The sequence below is a fragment of the Curcuma longa genome, chromosome 3 (genome assembly GCF_044706935.1).
Source record: "Curcuma longa cultivar G26 ecotype Majalengka, Jawa Barat chromosome 3, ITB_CL_G26_1.1, whole genome shotgun sequence".
NCBI lineage: Eukaryota > Viridiplantae > Streptophyta > Magnoliopsida > Zingiberales > Zingiberaceae > Curcuma > Curcuma longa.
In genome coordinates this window covers 4,857,055-4,876,955 of record NC_133863.1, presented here as the reverse complement: position 1 = coordinate 4,876,955, position 19,901 = coordinate 4,857,055, and the positions used below count along the sequence as shown (strand labels likewise).

General features: G+C 39.0%; 2 protein-coding genes and 2 pseudogenes across 2 annotated transcripts; 3 read left to right on the top strand and 1 right to left on the bottom strand.

The window, feature by feature from the left end:
- Window positions 1-630: 630 nt before the first annotated feature.
- On the top strand, window positions 631-2,941 carry LOC141824072 (carboxyvinyl-carboxyphosphonate phosphorylmutase, chloroplastic-like). The gene is made up of 6 exons (XM_074711304.1): window positions 631-915; window positions 1,009-1,082; window positions 1,922-2,004; window positions 2,100-2,124; window positions 2,216-2,385; window positions 2,466-2,941. Exons 1-6 carry the CDS (start codon window positions 686-688, stop codon window positions 2,820-2,822), a joined length of 939 nt encoding a protein of 312 aa, XP_074567405.1. The 5' UTR covers window positions 631-685; the 3' UTR covers window positions 2,823-2,941.
- Window positions 2,942-3,897: 956 nt separating this feature from the next.
- LOC141825616 (U-box domain-containing protein 26-like) lies at window positions 3,898-5,327 on the bottom strand (annotated as a pseudogene).
- A 5,697-nt stretch (window positions 5,328-11,024) lies between these two features.
- On the top strand, window positions 11,025-13,008 carry LOC141825383 (uncharacterized; annotated as a pseudogene).
- A 2,766-nt stretch (window positions 13,009-15,774) lies between these two features.
- LOC141822784 (uncharacterized) lies at window positions 15,775-19,647 on the top strand. Its single transcript, XM_074710113.1, has 2 exons — window positions 15,775-18,445; window positions 19,086-19,647. Exons 1-2 carry the CDS (start codon window positions 15,892-15,894, stop codon window positions 19,391-19,393), a joined length of 2,862 nt encoding a protein of 953 aa, XP_074566214.1. The 5' UTR covers window positions 15,775-15,891; the 3' UTR covers window positions 19,394-19,647.
- Window positions 19,648-19,901: the final 254 nt, after the last annotated feature.

Below are 19,901 nucleotides of genomic sequence, written 5' to 3'. Positions count from 1 at the left end.
AATTATTGGATGCTGAATTGGCCTGGGGCAATCATGGAGGTCGGGAGGCGAAACAAGTCACGACTCCGATGACAATCGTCTGGAGCTTGTGGGATGGTGTCGAGTCGTGACTCAAGGCGCGTCTTGAATTGGTGCAGAATGTTTCGATCACGTGCCTTGGCCGCTGTGCTTTGAGCGGTGATGGATTGGTAAGGCTGCGGTCCCCACAGAGTTAATATATGACACTGTGAGCCACAATATACTTTTGTTACTTACTCATGGACAGACCCGTTTATGTTGGTGGGACATGGCTGATGCAACTGTAGTGGGGCCCACGTGTCTTTACTAATAGAATTTCAGGTATATTAATGGCTATGTGACAGAGAGTTACAAGACTAGTAGTACTCGACCCAGGTCAGCTCATGCATTTCCCGCCGGGATAAGTGACATTTAAATAAATGGCGCACCTACTCTCTGCCACGTCGCGGGCTCCACACCATTCAACGGCCTTGATTAGATCTGGGAGAAAACAAGCTGGCCATAGCCGTTCGTTCATTCCTCCGCGGTGAGCGAACGCTACGAATCCTTAGCCGCCGCGAGCACTATAAAATCCTGCCTCCCTCGCCTCTCTTCTTCATCGATAGCCTCTGCTTCTTCACTTTCTTCCAGATCCAATCCTAGAAGGCTTCCTCCCCCACTGGTAGAGATGGCCAGCTCTCCTGCGGTAGTGACCGTGAAGCCTATCTCCAACGGCGCCGGACCCCGGAAGACGCGGATGCACCGCCTCATTGAGGAGGATGGCATTGTGCTGATGCCGGGAATCTACGACGCGCTCTCGGCGGCCGTCCTCCAGAGCTTGGGCTACAAGGCTGGATTTGTGTCCGGATACGCCGTCTCCGCCTCCCGCCTCGGCATGCCCGACATCGGCCTTCTCACGTATGCATCGATTTCCGTTTTCCCTAAATCCAAATCTCCTCTTCTTCGGATCGCTTTTCTAATTGTGCTTGCGCTATTTCAATTGAATTTTAGGCCACCGGAGATGGCAGATGCAGCTCGCGCTATTTGTGCTGCGGCTCCTAATGTTGCATTCATCGTTGATGCTGGTAATGACCTGCCAAAAGGGCGTTATATGATTTTCTCTTTTCAGCAGCATTTCACTAGTTTGCTGTCAAAATTTTATTTGTCCTACATGTCCACTCAAAATCACAAGAATTGAGTTTTCACAATAAAGTAAACTCAATAAAGGTGAATTCTTGTAGCTTTTAACACCTGGCTCTGTTTGGCTTGTTCTTCTAACGTGGCTAAAATTTCCGTGACCTATTTGAGGCCTGGGTCAATTTTTATGGTATTAGTTTGAAGTATCAACAAATTCTTAAAACTAACCAAACATTAACATTGACTTATTCAGAAGGAAAAATAATAATTTGTAAAAGATCTATCATTGATATGTATACATTGACGCATGCGCAATTAAGTCCTAAACAACTTTTTCTTTGTCTGTTTGTTTCTGAATTCACATTTTCACCTTTTTATGTTTCAGATTTATTCTATCTGTTACAGGGTAGAGTTTCGCATGTCGTAAAGGACCTTTACCAAGCACAAACCAAAGTTCTTTCATAACTTGCTTTACCAAACACTAAACTATTTTGTGGAATACAATTTTGACATGGCACTTCCTATTGGAGAAATTTTGAATTGCGAGCAATGCTAAATTTATTCCAAATCATCCTCTGGTTTTTTTTGGTTAAAGGAAAGTCTTCATTATATTTTCCACTACATGTTAGAATTGAAAGTTTGGTGTTCTTAGCAATTGTTCTATGTTAAAATGAGAACTACACCATAAGAATTAAGTATATGTTTATGAAAGAAATGTATTCTATGTCCCGATTGCAAAATCCACTTGGGTTATCATTCAACTTTTCCTTTTTTCTGAATATGCCAGATACTGGAGGTGGCAATGCTCTTAATGTCCAAAGGACTGTTAGGGATATCATTGCCACAGGTGCAGCTGGCTTATTCCTCGAGGTAACATAGAGACTGATATGGAAATTGTTTGCTGCCTTCTCTGGTCGTGTTCTAATACCTGTAGCTAACTTTTCCTACTTACTCATTGATTTCAGGATCAAGTTTGGCCCAAGAAGTGTGGTAAGAACAAACAACAAATTTTCATCTTTATCTTGTTTTATTATAGTGCTATTTGATGATTTGCCACCCCCTTTTTGTCTCCGTCGACAAGGGCATATGCAAGGCAAACAGGTAATACCCGCTGAGGAACACGCTGCCAAAATAGCAGCTGCAAGAGAAGCCATAGGTGACTCTGACTTCTTCCTCATCGCTCGCACCGATGCGCGTGCAACCGCAGGTGGTCTAGCTGACGCAATTGCACGAGCCAACCTCTACATGGAGGTATCAAATTCTCCTCTTCAGTCGCATTTCATGTTTGTGCAAAATGATGAATCGGTCACTGAGTAATTAACAATCTGCAGGCAGGAGCAGATGCCTGCTTCGTGGAGGCACCGAGGAGCGACGACGAGATGAGGGAAGTTTGCAAGAAAACCAACGGCTTCAGAGCCGCCAACATGCTCGAAGGCGGATACACACCATTGCACACCCCTCAGGAGCTCAAAGAAATGGGCTTCCACCTCATCGTGCACTCCACCACGGCTGTCTACTCTGCTGCTCGTGCACTGATCGACGTCCTCAAAGCACTGAAGGACGAGGGGTCGAGCAGAGGCCATCTCCACAAGCTCACCACCTTTGAGGAGTTCAACGGCTTGATTGGGCTCAAAACTCTCAATGAGATTGGAGCTCGTTTCGAGAAGTTCACCGTTCCCAAAAACTGAGATCGATCATCTATTCCTGATGGAAGCTTTTCTAAAGCATGGTTATTTAAACTAGAATCAATGTTGTCTCTCTTCGTCAGGCGGTGAGCTGCTTCTCCTCTGAAGGTGCTCGTTTTGTGTTCTTGTAATCTTGGGTTATGGCTGTGTTTGTTTGCATCTGTCCACTTGCTGTTCTACGATTTTTTATCTGTTATCATTAAGAGTGAATAATAATATGAGAAATATTCGATTATTATCATCATCATTATTTTTCATTTTCATTCCTATTTCGTTTTCACCTATCAACTATAGTCCTAACAGCACTACAGGGATAAAGAAAAAACTCTAATTAAGTGCGTAATTATATTCTAAAAACATCTATGATCCATGCGAAAGTCTGCCAAAGATAAACTGCACGACCCAGAGTCTGTGATGAACAGCTAAAGCACACCATAAAATAGTGCAATAATTTCTCAAGGACCCATGCCACTTCTTTCTTCACCTACTCAAGTTGACAGAGGACAGACATTAACTCATCAACATTAAGGTATTAAGAAGGGACAACTTAGCTTTGCCTTTGCATAGACAGGCCTGATGGAGAACAGTCAGTAATTTCAGGGATCAAGAAGGCAAGAATTATTCTTTTTGTAACCTGTATTGCTCAAGAAAATTTTGAATTTTCTGAAGTTCTCTCAACATGTTAATAAACCACCAAACTGTTTCTAACTCGAGGTAATACAACTTACAGGAACTTACTCCGAAGGTTTAATCCATGCACAGGAATCTGTAACTAGCAAATAGTTGCCTCCAATTTGTATGGAGGTGCCATTTCTTTACTCGTTAATGAAGAAAGAACAGAAGCCGTAGAGAACGTGAACAAGAAGAAGCAGCACCTGCAAAGTTAGAAGAGTTCACCAATATTTTTAGTGAAATATATGCTTTTTGTCATACGTTCTTGTGATGATCTCAGTTTTTCAGATAAATGTTTCAGCGCAAGTTTTTAGACGAGGAAATATAAAAGTAAAGTGTTCCAATTTGATCATATTTTTGTAATTGATTTCCTTTTTGTTAGCTAGAAAATGGATGCAAAAACACATTGTTAAAATAAAAATAAAAATAAAAATCCTTGCATGAAGAAATTTACATCTTATGAATTACAAAACCTCCTTTGTTTCGCCATTCCAAGAAGCTCTCAGCATCTTGAGCAGCGCCCTGGCCTTGGCTTTCGCTGCCTCGCCGCACTGGCTTTGCAGCAGCAGCAGCAGCTGGGTCACCACGCCGGCGCCTACCGCTGCCTCCCTCGCCCTCTCCGACTCGCCGCACACGGCCAGCAGCGACTCCAGCGCGTGCTCGCTCCCATCGTGCCCCGTCGACACCCTGAAGACCATCTTCACTAGGGCCCTCACGCCGTTCGGGTTCTCCACCAGCGCCTTCTTCCCCGCCTCGAGTTCCAGGAGGAGCTCCAGCGCGGCCAATGCCGGCGCGGCGTTGCGCCGAGCGCAGCAATTCGACAGCAGGTGCGCGACGAGGCCGTCCACGGCGCCTGTCCCGATTGCGTGGCGCCGGTTGCTTTCCGACGATGAGCACAGGCCCGCCGTGGCGCGGACGGCGGCCTCCGACGCTTTCAAAGTGCTGGACTTGTCGCTAAGCATGGAAACTAAAATCTGCAAGACCTGCGAGGGACTGACCGACGAGCGAGCAGAGCTCGCGGGTGGCAGAAGAAGAAGCCATAACTTCGAGGAGATGGCACAGATTGATCTTGATCTCGGCATTGCCTCGGCCAAATAGGTGCACCAGCGTAGACAAAGCCGCCTCTTCCTCTTTGAGCATGTTGAGGGAATCCAAAGGAGCGCCGGAGACCGACAAGCTCAGAACGGAGTTGAGCAGCGCACCGGCGAACTCATTATCGAGGGCGGTTCCTCCCGGGGCTCGGAAAAGCAGCTGAAGCAGCAGAGGAAAGAACCCAAGCTGGATCAAGCATGCCCGGCCCACGTCAGACTCCACAGACAAGACGTGGATTTTCCTGGCCGCCTCCAGCTTCGCCGACGGCAAGGTGGTCGGCGAAAGGAGTTCCTGTCGGAGCGCGATGACTGAGAAGTCGAAATCTGCGGCGTGCGAAAACTGCCCGGGCTCGCGGCAATCGGCGAGGAGCCACTGGTCAATAAGGTGGCGGAGGGTTTGGTTGGGGATTAATCTGGTATCGGTGAGCCTCTGCATTGTGACGGGGCACGTCCGGTTGCCGTCGGCGAGCCATTTCTCGATGCTCGGCCGATCGTAGGTCTGGCCAGTGCTCAAGGTAACGGGATCAGTGAAGATTTCCAGGCTTATCGGGCATCTGAACAAATGAGGAACGCTCATTTCATCGACTATTATGATTCATGCACGCCAGAATTCAGTTCAGAATATAGGAAATCGAAGAGGGGATCGGAACATCTTAATAAGAAAGATCGAAGCCCGGAAGAGGATAAGATGATAACGTTTTGGTCGCCGGGATTCCTAAAGACACTTTGAAATTGAAGCTTCCATGAAAAGATGGGCACCAGAATCCTTCTCTTATGAGCAAAAGGTGAAGATTGAGTGGGGAATGTTGCAATAATTAAAAAAGAGAAGAGTCTTCTGACCAAAGGAGAGGCAATGGCGATGCATGGATAAGTGGGGATTCAACTTTTCCAACCTTCCATGTTTCCTGGTCAAAGTGCCAAACCCACAGATCTCCATCAACCCTGATCAGATCCATTTAAAAACTAACAGAAAAGAGAAGAAAAACTGTGAAAGGAGGATTGAATAAATAAATGGACAATAAATGCCTGGAAAGCGGAGAGTTGAATGAAGGATGGCCAATGGCTAGCTCCCTTCAATTATGTTTATCCAGCTAAACCTCGAGCCATGCATTAACTTTGAAACATTGGATTATTTTAATCTTACTTCCGATATAAGCTTATATTAGCAAACTAAAAACCTTTATAATATTTTTTTTTCTTTTCAGACGATGTGGCTAGATGAATGATGATGCCTTTTTTCTTAGTTAAATTATCTGACAAATGCATCATCTTTACAGCCAGTCAATATTCGGATATGAGTGCGACACTATTAGAGTCTCAAATAGCAGTCAAAATGAGCTGATCCTAGCTATTGTTTTCAGTCGTCTAGCAGACAAACTAGTGTTCAAAGCGTTCGTGCAGTGAACCTAAATTTCAACGGATCCTAATTTTTTATTTAGATATCAAAATCAGACATGATCAATTGTTAATCGAAACTCTTTTAAAAGATTCTAGAAACCCATATGATCCAATTTCGAGTCTATCATCATTGGTTAGTGTATTTTCGAAAGCTACGAATATTTTTTATTATTTTTAAAATAATTTTTATTTTTTTTATAATTTTTATATTTTTTTATATTTAGGATATTTTTGATAATTTTTTTTGTTTTAGAGTTATATAAATATATATTTAGTTGATGTTATGAATTATTTTTGTTATTGAATAAAAATTTCTTTTTTTGATAAAATCTATATTTGAGATGATGATTTCTCTTCATTTATTGATTTCATATCTTATTTTCTCCATAATTCCTCTCTTTCACAATCCAGGATAATCATTATTCTTTCCCACGTCAGTTGGTATTAGAGTATATCAGATCCAACGGAAGGTTGTCGTGGTCATGATCATGGTCTCGATCACAATAGATAGGTTTCAATTAAGGAAGCCCAACACTATTGTTGTAACATTTAGGACGTGATGATGATTAAGGATTTACAAAGGCAAATTGTAAAATTAATCCAATGTCTAGCGGTGCGGAATTTTCAAGATCGTGAGATCTCAAATCGTGAATGTAAGTTTGCTTTTGAGAACCCATTCACCATTGTGCTACACATACTAGGAACGCCGTGGTTGAGAGGAGCCTTATGGAGACCTCGATTTCGAGTTGATTTGCTCGAATTTTCAAGTACGTTATAAGAAGAGGGCCATGAATTGAAGCGAATTTTTCAATATAAGGAAGTTCTAGATAGATGAAAGTGAAGTTGATTGTCATCAGACTCAAGTGTCAATCATCGACGTGGTGGGAGCAGTTGTGACATTCACGAGACCGACAGGGCAAGATCAAAATAACTAACTAGAAGAAGATGAAGAAAAAGATGAGGGGTTACTTACTTCCTTTCGACTACACTCAAGTTTTGTTTTAGTGACTTTATGCGTTGAGGCAGGGTGTGAGATCGGTCGACGATTATACGGAGAAGTTCTACCAGTTGATTACTTGGAATGACTTATCTAAGATAGAGGAGTAGATGGTGGCATTATACTTAGAGGGGTTGCGCCAACCTTTGCAAGATGTCCTCAGTGTTCATTGTGGACAGTTTTAGAGACCTACCAACGTGCACTAGTTGTTGAAAAATAATAGAACTAAAAAGCAATGGTTAGAGGTGACCAAAATAGTCGACCAATTTCGCCCTCAGGATTCACACCCTTTATAGCATCAACCATCACAGGTTAATTCTAAGGTCACTCTCAGGTGCTATTGTTGTGGTGAACAAGGACACAGGGCAAACGAATGCAAGAAACCTACTCCTGCTAATCAAAAGGCAAAAGTTTATTGGTCTATGAAAACTTGGAAGATGAGACGGAGGCAATTGGTGAACCAGTGTATAATGATGATGAAGCTGACGAGGTGTTTTACGATGATTACCATGAGACATTAGTCGTTTGCAAGAGTCTGCTCACTCTCAAGGGTGATTGGGGGATGATTGGTTGAGAACTAATATTTTCACACTACCTGCACTGTTGCGGATAAAGTTTGCAAGATGATCATTAACAACGACAACTGTGAGAATGTTGTGTCCAATGAGACTGTCCAAAAATTACAATCAAAGACAGACTGCCATCCTAAGCCATACAACTTGTCGTGATTGAATAAAGACAGTGAGGTAACAGTAGATAGGTGGTACCTCGTATCTTTTTCAATAGACAACAAATATTTTAAAAATGATTGATGTGATGTGGTCACCATGGATACATGTCATGTATTGTTGGGCCACCTTGGTAGTATGATCGTAATGTTATCCATGACGGATCAAAGAATACTTATACCCTTCACATCAAAGGGAAGAAGATTGTGTTGACACCACAACGTGAAGGAATCACTCCAATTTCGATAGCCAAAATTACTAATTTGCGTTCTATATCCAAGTTTTTAAATGAGATGGAGCATAGAGATGTAGTATATGTTGTAATTTGTTACCTTGCCAGAGCGATGTCATAGCCATAGATGCTGATTTATTAGCCAAAGTACAACAATTGCTAGCGGACTTTGCCTAATAAATTTAAAAACAGAACCACTAGTTTGAGTCCTTTTGAGGTTGTCTATGAACGGAACTCATCTGGGGTATTGTATTTAGCCCCTGTCCCATGTATAGGCTGATTTAGTCCTAAGGCAGATGAGATCACAAAGCATCTTTGGGCATTCATGAGCAGATGAGGCTAGCTATTCATGAGATCAATACTAAGTACAACACTCAGGATTGATAGTCATTGTCGTCAAGTACATTTTGATGTTGTTGATTTTGTTTGAGCTATATTAACTCGTGATCATTTCCCTATTGGTGAGTATAATAAGTTTAAAGATCAGAAGATTAAACCGTATGAGATACTGCAAAAGATCAATAATAATGCATACATGTTTTATCTTCCTAGTCACTTGAAGATATCTTCAATGTGAAACACTTGATTCCTTATTCTGTGGATGTCGATGACACTACTATGAGCTCGAGGACAAGTTCTTTTCAACTCAGGGTGACTGATGCAAGATTGACGCAAGAGGAGCCAAACTTTAATGAGTCATAGCTTTTGACTTGGATATCAAAATGAGATGCAATTGATTGTTAATCGAATCTCTTTCAAAAATTTAGATTTGTTACAAGATGGAATCCGTAACCGCCCAATTTCTAGTTCATCACATCATTTAGTATCTTTTCGAGACTCCCGATATCTTTTTATTTATTTTTGGATTTTTTTTTTTTTTTTTATATTTAAGGTATTTTTGATAATTTTTTTTATAAGTTAGGGTTTTATGGATATATAAGGGTTACTTGGTATAGTTGATATTAGAATTATCTTTGTTATTTAATTAAAAAAAATCAATAAAATTTAAAGATCGTGGTTTTTCTTAATTTGTCTATTTCTCATTTTATTTTCTCTACAATTTTTCTCTCCCTTCATCCCACAAGATAATCATTATTCTATCAACGTCATGCAATTTTATGAATATCCTTACCTAGAATTATTATCTTTCTCATGTATTTTAATATATTGTAATTTGAGTCTAATATTACGTATAAAGTGAGAATCACGTATCGATAATCTTGCTGAAATGAGAATTAGAGGGAGAAATGCAACACAATTCAAAAGCGATCGAGGCATCTGTTTTATTGAGAAATTCCAAACTTTTGATAGAGTCCAATGAGAATAATGTTTATCCAAAGGAAAGCAGGTGCATCAAGTTATTTAGTTTGAACGTTTCGCATATGCAAGATAAACGAGCCGCCATTGACCTCGATCAGCAAGTTAGTGGAATCGCAATTACTACGCCGTCTTCTAGATTATCATTATCATTATTATTATTTTAGTGTAATGTATTTATTAAAAAAAAAGCAAATGGTGGATTTGTATTATTAATTATTTGCCGTGATCAAACTTCAAAGTAAAAGTTAGTGTTGTTTATTCAACAATTCAATAGCAGTCCTTTTTCTTTAATCGCCAAAGAAAGTTTTATTTTAGTTTTTCAATAAAATATTTTGAAATTCAATAGAATCAATCGATCATCCGTCCAGAAAAATTTTAAAAAATAATTATTAAACAATTATATATATATATATATATTAAAATTAATAGAGAGCCATGTGCTCCTATAATTTTTTAAATAAAAGAATTATCAATATTTTTAAAAAGTTTTTTAATTTTAATTTTTTCATAAAAATATATATATTTTTTAAATAAAGTGTTATAAATTTAGTAGTAGATTATTTTTAAAGAGAAAGTGAAATGTAAATAAAATAATATATAGCTAATTTGGATTAATTTTAATGGGTTTTAAAGTATATTTATATATTTAAATTTATAATTAAAGAAAAATAATTATATGACAGTTTTGATTATTATTTTATGAGTCATAACTTTAAAAATATGAAAATTTTTGTTTGGGTCATTTAGTAACTTTAAAAACATGAATAGGCTAGCTAATAGTCTTCTAAGTCATTTATTTATTTAAATTTAAAATTTGATTCAAAAATAATCATAGTTTAGTACTTTTTTTCCTAAAATAGTTAAAACTCCTATATACATTTTTAATTAAAGTTTAAATTTAATAGATAAATATATTTTAGTATCTCATTGGAGTCGACTCATCCTTTCAACATATATGACAAACAGCTAAAAAATAATTATTTAATAATTTTATTTAAAACTATTTTATCTCTCACTCATATTTTTAATAAAAAAATACAACCACACAACTTAAAATAGTTATATAACATTTTAATTAAAATTATTATAAATTTATTTTATCTATAAAATTTTAAATCGAAATAGATAGATGCACTGAGCTAAGTGACAAAGGGCTCATGTAATGTTGGATCTGAAGGTATTCTGATAAAATTAAATCGAAAAGAATAAAAGGAAGAGTAAGCAATAATGAATAAAAAATCTCTTTCTCTTTGAAAATGCATTCTTTATTATTAAATCATACTCAAATTTAATTTAATAATTCATTCCGTTGATTATAGTATATGATTTAAACTATATAATAGATAAAAATAAAAAATAAAAAAGATCGTAGAGTATATATAATGTAAAAAAAACATAGCATATGGCATAGAAGATCATAATAAACAAACCTATTTGTTGTTCACTTAAACGGCGGTGGGGATCCTGCAAAAAAAAAATATATATATACAAAGATTGCACCAACACCACCGTTCAAAGTCAGCAGTCAAAGCTTCCAAGTCAAGCCCGGTAGCGCAAGTTTAATCCTTTGCAGGTCCAAGTCGTCGGATCAGTCAACGCTGCCTGGCCCACCGAATCTACTGTGCATCCTCGATGCGCGATCCACCGTCGCACGTGCCTTTGTGTTCGTCTGAGTCTTTCTTGCTACTTTGGGGTCCTCTTTCGTCTTCTTTTGCTGAATAATCTTTCTTTTTGTAGCGTCTTGCGATCGAAGCAGAGCTGGTGGAAATGGAGAGGGACGAGGATGTCTTCTCCTTCTTACTCTTCTTCTTCTTCTTCTTTTGCTTCTCCTTGTGTTGTTTCTGTAGCCTTGCGGACACTTCTCCCCAACTCGACCGAACCCAAGTCCAAATCTTGGTCTCTCTCTCGAATTACCTCCGCAGCTTCGCCAGCGCCCAATGGAACGCCACGAGAAGCCCAAATCCTTGCACTTGGAAAAGAGTGATGCTCCTCCACATCTCTAGTCGCAGGACTAGACCTCAACTACGCGGTCAACTCCGCGGCCGCCGGCTTCTTCGGAGACCTCTGCCGCCTCGACTCCCTGCGCTGGCTCGATCTGTCCAAGAACGCCTTCACCAGCATTCCTGAATCCTTCTTCTCCAACTGCAGCGGCTTCTCGGGACTGCGACACCTCAACATGAGCTCTAATGGACTGACAGGCCGGCTGCAGAATTTTTCGAGCTTCGGATCCTTGCGGACGCTGGACTTGTCCCACAATAAGCTCAGCGGAGGCATCGGTTTGCAGTTAGATGACCTCGCAGAGCTGCAAAGTTTGAATCTTTCTTTCAATTCGTTTGATGATGAAAGCGTACCTTCTCTTCGGAAAGCCCATGGATTGAGGGAACTGGTGCTGTCTTATAACCTTCTTGCTGGAGAAATTCCAACGGAGATTAGCCTTCACACAAACCTCACTATTTTGGATTTGAGCTGGAACCGGATATCAGGGAGGATTCCTGATGAGTTGGGTGATCTCACCAAGTTGGAGACACTTCTCCTTTCTCGCAATCAACTGCATGGCCAGATTCCAAATACTTTGTCCATGATCAGAAACCTTTACCGGTTTGCTGCCAATACGAACAACTTCAGCGGCGCCATTCCATCAGGACTTACAAGATATGTCAAGAACTTGGACCTCAGCTATAACCAACTTGACGGCAGCATTCCATCAGACTTCCTCTCATCTCCCACGCTGGAGTCCCTGGATCTCACCAGCAATCGCCTCGAAGGTGCCATTCCGGCGGGTTCATCTCCGAGCCTCTTCCGGTTGCGGCTTGGTCAGAATTCATTTTCTGGGACAATTCCACACACAATTGGCAATCTCTCTGGTCTGGAGTACCTGGAGCTCGACGGGAATGATTTTAGTTCCCATATCCCTCCGCAGATTGGTGAACTCAAGAACCTGACGTTGCTGAACCTTGGATCGAATCGTATGGAAGGTGAATTGCCGAAGGAATTGGGCGATCTTCATCAGTTGGTTGTTCTGAAGCTCCAATCAAACAATTTTACAGGTATGATTCCTGAAGAAGTTTTCAGATTGACAAACTTAAGCACATTAAATCTGAGCCAGAACTCGCTTTCTGGAGCGGTTTCTTCTGCAATTGCTAATTTGAATATGCTCTCGATCTTGGACTTGCATGGAAATGAGTTTGAAGGTTCTATACCTGATACAATTAGCAGCTTGACTTCTCTGATAGAGCTGGAGCTTGGAGATAACCGATTGAGTGGAACAATTCCAAGAATGCCTTCCACTATATGGATGGCGCTTAACCTTAGTCATAACCTCTTCAGTGGACCTTTACCGTCGAATCTTGGTGAATTAACACAGCTGGAGATTCTTGATCTCTCAAACAATGATTTCACTGGTCAGGTGCCAGATTCTTTTGTTAATATGAGAAACTTGGTGCTGTTGGATCTGTCAAACAATAGTCTTTCCGGAACCCTTCCAGATCAACTTACCAAATTTGCTACTGTCATTATATCTGGAACACAGATCAGGAACTCGACTGACAGACAACACGTAGTTAGGAAGAATAAAAAGTATATTGTTTGGATCATTGTTATGGCTATTGTTGGAGCCGTGATCGGTTTGAGCTTGGCATTTGCAGTCCTCGTGCTAACGTCTACAAAAGAATTCATTACCCTCTCACCCTAAAAGGCTATAGCTTTTAAGGAGGTAAATAGGACGTAAACGAATCAGGTCTAGTCAAATTTTATGGTGTTCAAATTTATTTGATAAAGTGATCGGATTGAGTGAAGTTAAATTTAAAATGAATGAAATGGTCATTCAAATTTGACTTGATTTCATTTTTATGAACTTAAAATGACCTTGGTTCAAGCTTGAATTTAATTCGCTTAAATATTATCAAATTTTTAATTTAAATTTATTTAAATATTTACATCTTAAATTTTGTTTGATTTATTATTGAGCTTAATAATAGAAGTTTATTTATTTATTTTTAATTTTTTATTTATTATGTTGATAAAAGTTTATTGTGAATATAGTTTACAAACTCTGTTTGTGAACATTGTCTATAAACATTGTTAACGAATAACTCAAAATCTCAATCCATGAATATTAATGAGTTGAAACTGTTTGTTTAGTTTAATAAGTTATATATGTGTATCGAATGAACATAAACAAGCTCTTACTAAGTTGAATGCAAAACTTGGTCACAAATATTTATTTCGTTTATTGCCCTACTAACTTTTCAAATTTTAGGTAGGATTGTAAATGAACCGAGTATTCTTGAACAAATTTGGTATTCATTTTGTTAAGAATTTATTTTTATTTGTTCAATACACTTAAGATTAATTAAATGAATAAGTTTGAGCAACTCATTAAACTAAACAAATAAGTTTGAATAAATATGTGTTCAACTCATTAACATTCGTGAATAATATTCTTAAACTATTTTTATTAATAAAATTCGTATCAACATGCTAAATAGATAAAAAAAAGTAAAATAAATAAATAAATTTGTATTATCAAACTCAATAACCAATCAAACAAACTTAAAATAAATTTAAAATATAAAAATTTCAAACAAGCTTGAATTGAGAGCTTAATAACATCTAAATGAATCAAACTCATGTCAAACTCAAACCAAGCTCAAGTTCATTAAAAAAATCAAGTCAAACTTGAATAATTATTTCATTGACTTGATTCATTTTAGACTTGGTTTGACTTAATTACCTTATCAAATAAATTTAAATACAATAAAATTTAACTTGACATGACTCATTTACAACCCAAATTTTAGATACACGCCTAAACAGAATCAAATAATAGTTTTAACATAGCTTCTTCATGACTTAAAATTTTATAATAATTATAAATGTATAACTTTTGTTTAAAATTTAACACTTTTTGATTTTTTTTAATTTATAACTCATATAATAAATTTTAAAATTGAAGGAGAATCTTAATGCAACGGTAAAAGTCGTTTGATCTAAAAATCACAAGTTTGAGTCTTGAAATAGTCTCTTATAAAATAAGATAAAATTGAATACAATAAATTCTTTCTCAAAATTTTACATTGATAGAAATTTCATGCATTAAAACTCTAGATTAAAAGCTATGTCATCATTTTTCTCTTTATTAATTTTTAAATTTTAAATTCAGATTTTAGTCAAAATTACTAGAGGAATTTATTAAAGATTAGGCAGTTAAACTGGTTGATCTCGTTGTTTAGGATGCGTGATAGATTATAACAAATTTAAAATGATTTATAACCGAGAACACTTAGGATTTAAGTTTAAAATAACTTTTCTTAAAATTGTTGTTTAAAATAATTAAGTTATATCCATAAACTAATGACAATAATGGTAAAAAGGTTGCTTCACATGCACACATAGTTGTTAAAACTATGGATAGGCACATCAGAAGCTCAACAGTAAACGTTTGTCATATACGTAGCTGTTAAAGAGAAATGGAAGAAAAATATTACTGAAAAAAAAACTTGTTGTCATACATTTTATTTTTTTTATTATATAAAATAGTCATCATGATACATAAAATATCTCTAGTACTTTATAATCTACCAGCCATCTTTGCAATTCTCCTGCTTAATTATTATTTAAACACTAATTTTGACTATGCTATTACTGATCTTATCAAAAAAATCCTATAAATCAATCTCAAGATATAAGTATGCAGTAATAATTTACGGTCGACAAAATATGAATGGTCAGGATGACTTCAGCCTGACAACTTTGGATAACAAACTAATCCACACAAAAAAAAGTATTATCAAAAAGAAAAAAAAAAGTCCACACAAAAATCCAACTTTGAATCATTCTTCCAATTTCTTCAAGTTCTTAATTGCTTGTCACAGAACGATCATTTGACTAATATTCCACCATGACCAATGAGCAAGCAGTCTCCTTTCAGACTCATTAAATAGCTCTCATCTTCCACCGCCCGGGCGACTCGGCGAGTAGACCGACTTTTCCTCACCATTAGAAAGCCTCTGTAATTAATTGCTTTCATATTATATCAAGACCAATTCTACATTGTATGGATCAGATAGACAATATTTATTATTATTATTATTATTATTTTATACAGTTTGAGTAGCTCTGTTTTCCTGGACTGCGCCAAAGAATGTTCAGTGTTCAGTCTCTCCCTTTAACCACGCTTGTCTCGGTATACATAGTTTTTAATACGTTGGCAAGCTTCCCCAGAAGCATCTTCACACTTCTTTTCATGCCGTGTCCTCCCTCCACATTCATCACTCATGAAGAAACAAGCTTCAAACGGATTCCGTAACATCAGGCAGGTGAGAACGGCGGTGGGGATCCTGCAAAAAAAAAAAAAAAAAAAAAAAACCAAAGATTGCACTGCACCAACACCACCGTTCAAAGTCAGAAGTCAAAGCTTCCAAGTCAAGCCCCGTAGCGCAAGTTTATTCCTGCGCAGGTCCAAGTCGTCGGATCAGTCAACGCTACCTGGCCCACCGAATCTACTGTGCATCCTCGATGCGCGATCCACCTCCTCGTGCCTACAAACCGTCGGTCTTTGGCAATTGCTTTGCTTTGTGTTCTTCGTTCATCTCTCTTTTTGTAGCGTCTTGCGATCGAAGCAGAGCTGGTGGAAATGGAGAGGGACGAGGATGTCTTCTCCTTCTTACTCTTCTTCTTCTTCTTTTGCTTCTCCTTGTGTTGTTTCTGTAGCTTTGCGGACACTTCTTCCCAACTCGACCGAGCCCAAGTCCCAATCTTGGTCAATCTGTCGAGTTACCTCCCCAGCGCCTTCGCCGGCGCCCAATGGAACGCCACGATCCGCCCAAATCCTTGCACTTGGAAAGGAGTGAACTGCTCCTCCACATCTCTAGTCGCAGGACTAGACCTCGCCGGCGTCGGCTTCTCCGCGGGCGCCGGCTTTTTCGAAAACCTCTGCCGCCTCGACTCCCTGAGCTGGCTCGATCTGTCCAAGAACGCCTTCACCGGCATTCCTGAATCCTTCTTCTCCAACTGCAGCGGCTTCTCGGGACTGCGACACCTCAACATGAGCTCTAATGGACTGACAGGCCGGCTGCAGAATTTTTCGAGCTTCGGATCCTTGCGGACGCTGGACTTGTCCCGCAATAAGCTCAGCGGAGGCATCGGTTTGCAGTTAGATGACCTCGCAGAGCTGCAAAGTTTGAATCTTTCTTTCAATTCGTTTGATGATGAAAGCGTACCTTCTCTTCGGAAAGCCCATGGATTGAGGGAACTGGTGCTGTCTTATAACCATCTCGCTGGAGAAATTCCAACGGAGATTAGCCTTCACACAAACCTCACTATTTTGGATTTGAGCTGGAACCGGATATCAGGGAGGATTCCTGATGAGGTGGGTGATCTCACCAAGTTGGAGACACTTCTCCTTTCTCGCAATCAACTGTACGGCCAGATTCCAAATAATTTGTCCACTATCAGAAGCCTTTACCGGTTTGCTGCCAATACGAACAACTTCAGCGGCGCCATTCCATCAGGACTTACAAGATATGTCAAGAACTTGGACCTCAGCTATAACCAACTTGACGGCAGCATTCCATCAGACTTCCTCTCATCTCCCACGCTGGAGTCCCTGGATCTCACCAACAATCGCCTCCAAGGTGCCATTCCGGTGGGTTCATCTCCGAGCCTCTTCCGGTTGCGGCTTGGTCAGAATTCATTTTCCGGGACAATTCCACACACAATTGGCAATCTCTCTGGTCTGGAGTACCTGGAGCTCGACGGGAATGATTTTAGTTCCCATATCCCTCCGCAGATTGGCGAAATCAAGAACCTGACGTTGCTGAACCTTGGATCGAATCGTATGGAAGGTGAATTGCCGAAGGAATTGGGCGATCTTCATCAGTTGGTTGTTCTGAAGCTCCAATCAAACAATTTTAGAGGTACGATTCCTGAAGAATTTTTCAGATTGACAAACTTAAGCACATTAAATCTGAGCCAGAACTCGCTCTCTGGAGCGGTTTCTTCTGCAATTGCTAATTTGAGTAAGCTCTCAATCTTGGACTTGCATGGAAATGAGTTTGAAGGTTCTATACCTGATACAATTAGCAGCTTGACTTCTCTGATAGAGCTGGAGCTTGGAGATAACCAATTGAGTGGAACAATTCCAAGAATGCCTTCCAGTATAGCGATGACGCTTAACCTTAGTCATAACCTCTTCAGTGGACCTTTACCGTCGAATCTTGGTGCTTTAATACAGCTGGAGATTCTTGATCTCTCAAACAATAATTTCACTGGTCAGGTGCCAGATTCTTTTGTTAATATGAGAAGCTTGACACTGCTGGATCTGTCGAACAATAGTCTTTCCGGAACCCTTCCAGATCAACTTACCAAATTTGCTACTGTCATTATATCTGGAACAGAGATCAGGAACTCAACTGACCCCGAAAACACGGTTTCAAAGAAAAAGAATAGTGCTTGGATCATTGTCGTGGGTATTGTTGGAGCCATTATCGGTTTGAGCGTGGTAGCTATAGTCCTTGTGCTAATGTTTCCAAGGCGCTTTTATCGGGTGAAAGATGAACAACCTCCTTCAGAAGAGAGCACTCCTCAGATTGTCTCTGGCCATTTGCTCACTGCAAATGATTTCCATAGATGGGGCATTGACTTCTCCAAGACAAAGGAAGTGGTTTGTGATCCAAGAAACATAGAACTGAAGACTCGGTTTTCTACATACTACAAGGTTGCCATGCCTAATGGAGTTAGCTATGCTGTCAAGAAACTCAACTGGTCTGAGAAAGTGTTCCAAGTAGAAAGCCGCGAGAAGATTGGCCAAGAATTGGAGGCTCTAGGAATGCTGAGCAGTTCAAATATAATGGTACCATTGGCATATATGTCAACAGAAGAGGATGTTTACCTCTTCTACGAACATGTATACAAGGGGACTGTGTTTGATTTTCTTCACAAGAACTCTGACACTGTGTTGGATTGGCCCTCGCGTTATGCAATAATGCTAGGGGTAGCTCAAGGTCTGACCTTCCTCCATGGATGCACGCAGCCAATTATTCTGCTTGATCTGACAACAAAGAGCATCAAATTGAAATCACATCAGGAGCCTCAGATAGGGGATATCGAACTTCTCCGAGTTATTGAAGCTACAAAAAGCGCAGGCAGCCTTTCCGCCGTTGCTGGATCAGTCGGATATGTTCCTCCTGGTGAGGGAGAATTCTTATGATCTAATTCTAAATATCTAATCGTATTTAGATTTAATTATCTCTTGTGATATAATTTGCTTGCACTATTTCTTGAAAGTATTTATGCACCTCTTTTAGTTCACTCATGTTAAATCTGCAGTTTTGTTTAGTACAAGAAAACTTTAAACTATGCAAATGGTTTTATTTAGCTATTTCCTCTATAATTCTCACTTTCAATCAACAAGCCATTTTAATTAGTATGTCATTATTCAGTATATTACAGCACCATTTCTTCTCCACAGTTAGAGATATGCAAATAATTTTTAGCTACTCTAGAGATAAGGCATGTTGAGATGGTTGATACAGTCCTTAGTTTTCCTAAAATCCTAATCATGATAGTTTATGTAGAAGACAGATTTTTAATGTAGTCAGTGAACTAGAGAATTATTAGAAACAAAATTCTACTATAAAAGGATGTGAAGGTGTATGCTACCTCAACCTCTTCTTTTCTACACAAACAAAGCAGAACATTTCATGGATTCAGAAATAAAGCATAAGTTTCCGGAAAGTAAAAAACGATAGCAACCAATGTTTGCATAACCTCAGTCTCTTCCTTTGAAGCTTAAGTTTCTAATATCTTTTATATTTGTCATGGTTTCAGAGTATGCATACACAATGAAAGTTACGATGGCTGGAAATGTATACAGTTTTGGGGTTATTTTGCTCGAGTTGCTGACTGGAAAACCACCAGTAAACAATGGACTCGAGTTAACCAGGTGGGCATTGAATTTTTCTACTAAGCCGGCCGAAAGAGAACTGATGCTAGATTCTAGAATTTCAAAAACTTCGTCGGCGGTTCGAAGTCAGATGCTTTCAGTTCTGAAGGTTGCATTTGCATGCGTTAGTGTGTCTCCAGAGGGAAGGCCAAAGATACGTCAAGCGTTAAGGATGATCTGTAATGCAAAGTGATTATGATTGTGAAACAGCAATAAGAAATGGAAGGTAGTGTTTATTTTGAAGGAAATAGGTAATGTGGCAGTTATACATATAGTTGTTGTGCTTCTTTCAAGTCAGCAAACATTCATCCTACATTGTTCATATCCACTATTGTGATAGTCTAGTTTGCCATTGATGATCAATTTATCAAAGCACCTGAACTTAATTCTACTTAGCATTTTGTACTTCACTATTGTGTTTTCACCTATTGCCCGAGTAGTTCAATATTTGAGATCGCGAGTTCCTTCGAGGTGCATCTTTGATGGGTCTTCCTATTTAGCAAATGATTTCCAGGTTATAATTGCATGAGATAACAAGATTATGCAGCTATTGAGCTCAATCATCACAACCCTCATCTCAGAAATGTGATCAATGTACAACCACGTTTTAGGATGATGAAAAATATAAATAGTAATAATTAAACCACCATTCAAAGGTTAGTCCAAGGATGATTCATCCACAAAGTCAAATCGATAATCTG

Excerpts from the sequence above, each read along its gene's own strand:
- LOC141824072 (XM_074711304.1), top strand. The coding sequence starts at position 686 with ATGGCCAGCTCTCCTGCGGTAGTGACCGTGAAGCCTATCTCCAACGGC. Across the intron at positions 916-1,008 it reads CCCGACATCGGCCTTCTCAC|GCCACCGGAGATGGCAGATG; the intron begins GTATGCATCGAT and ends ATTGAATTTTAG. Across the intron at positions 2,005-2,099 it reads CAGCTGGCTTATTCCTCGAG|GATCAAGTTTGGCCCAAGAA; the intron begins GTAACATAGAGA and ends CATTGATTTCAG.
- LOC141822784 (XM_074710113.1), top strand. The coding sequence starts at position 15,892 with ATGGAGAGGGACGAGGATGTCTTCTCCTTCTTACTCTTCTTCTTCTTC. Across the intron at positions 18,446-19,085 it reads AGTCGGATATGTTCCTCCTG|AGTATGCATACACAATGAAA; the intron begins GTGAGGGAGAAT and ends TCATGGTTTCAG.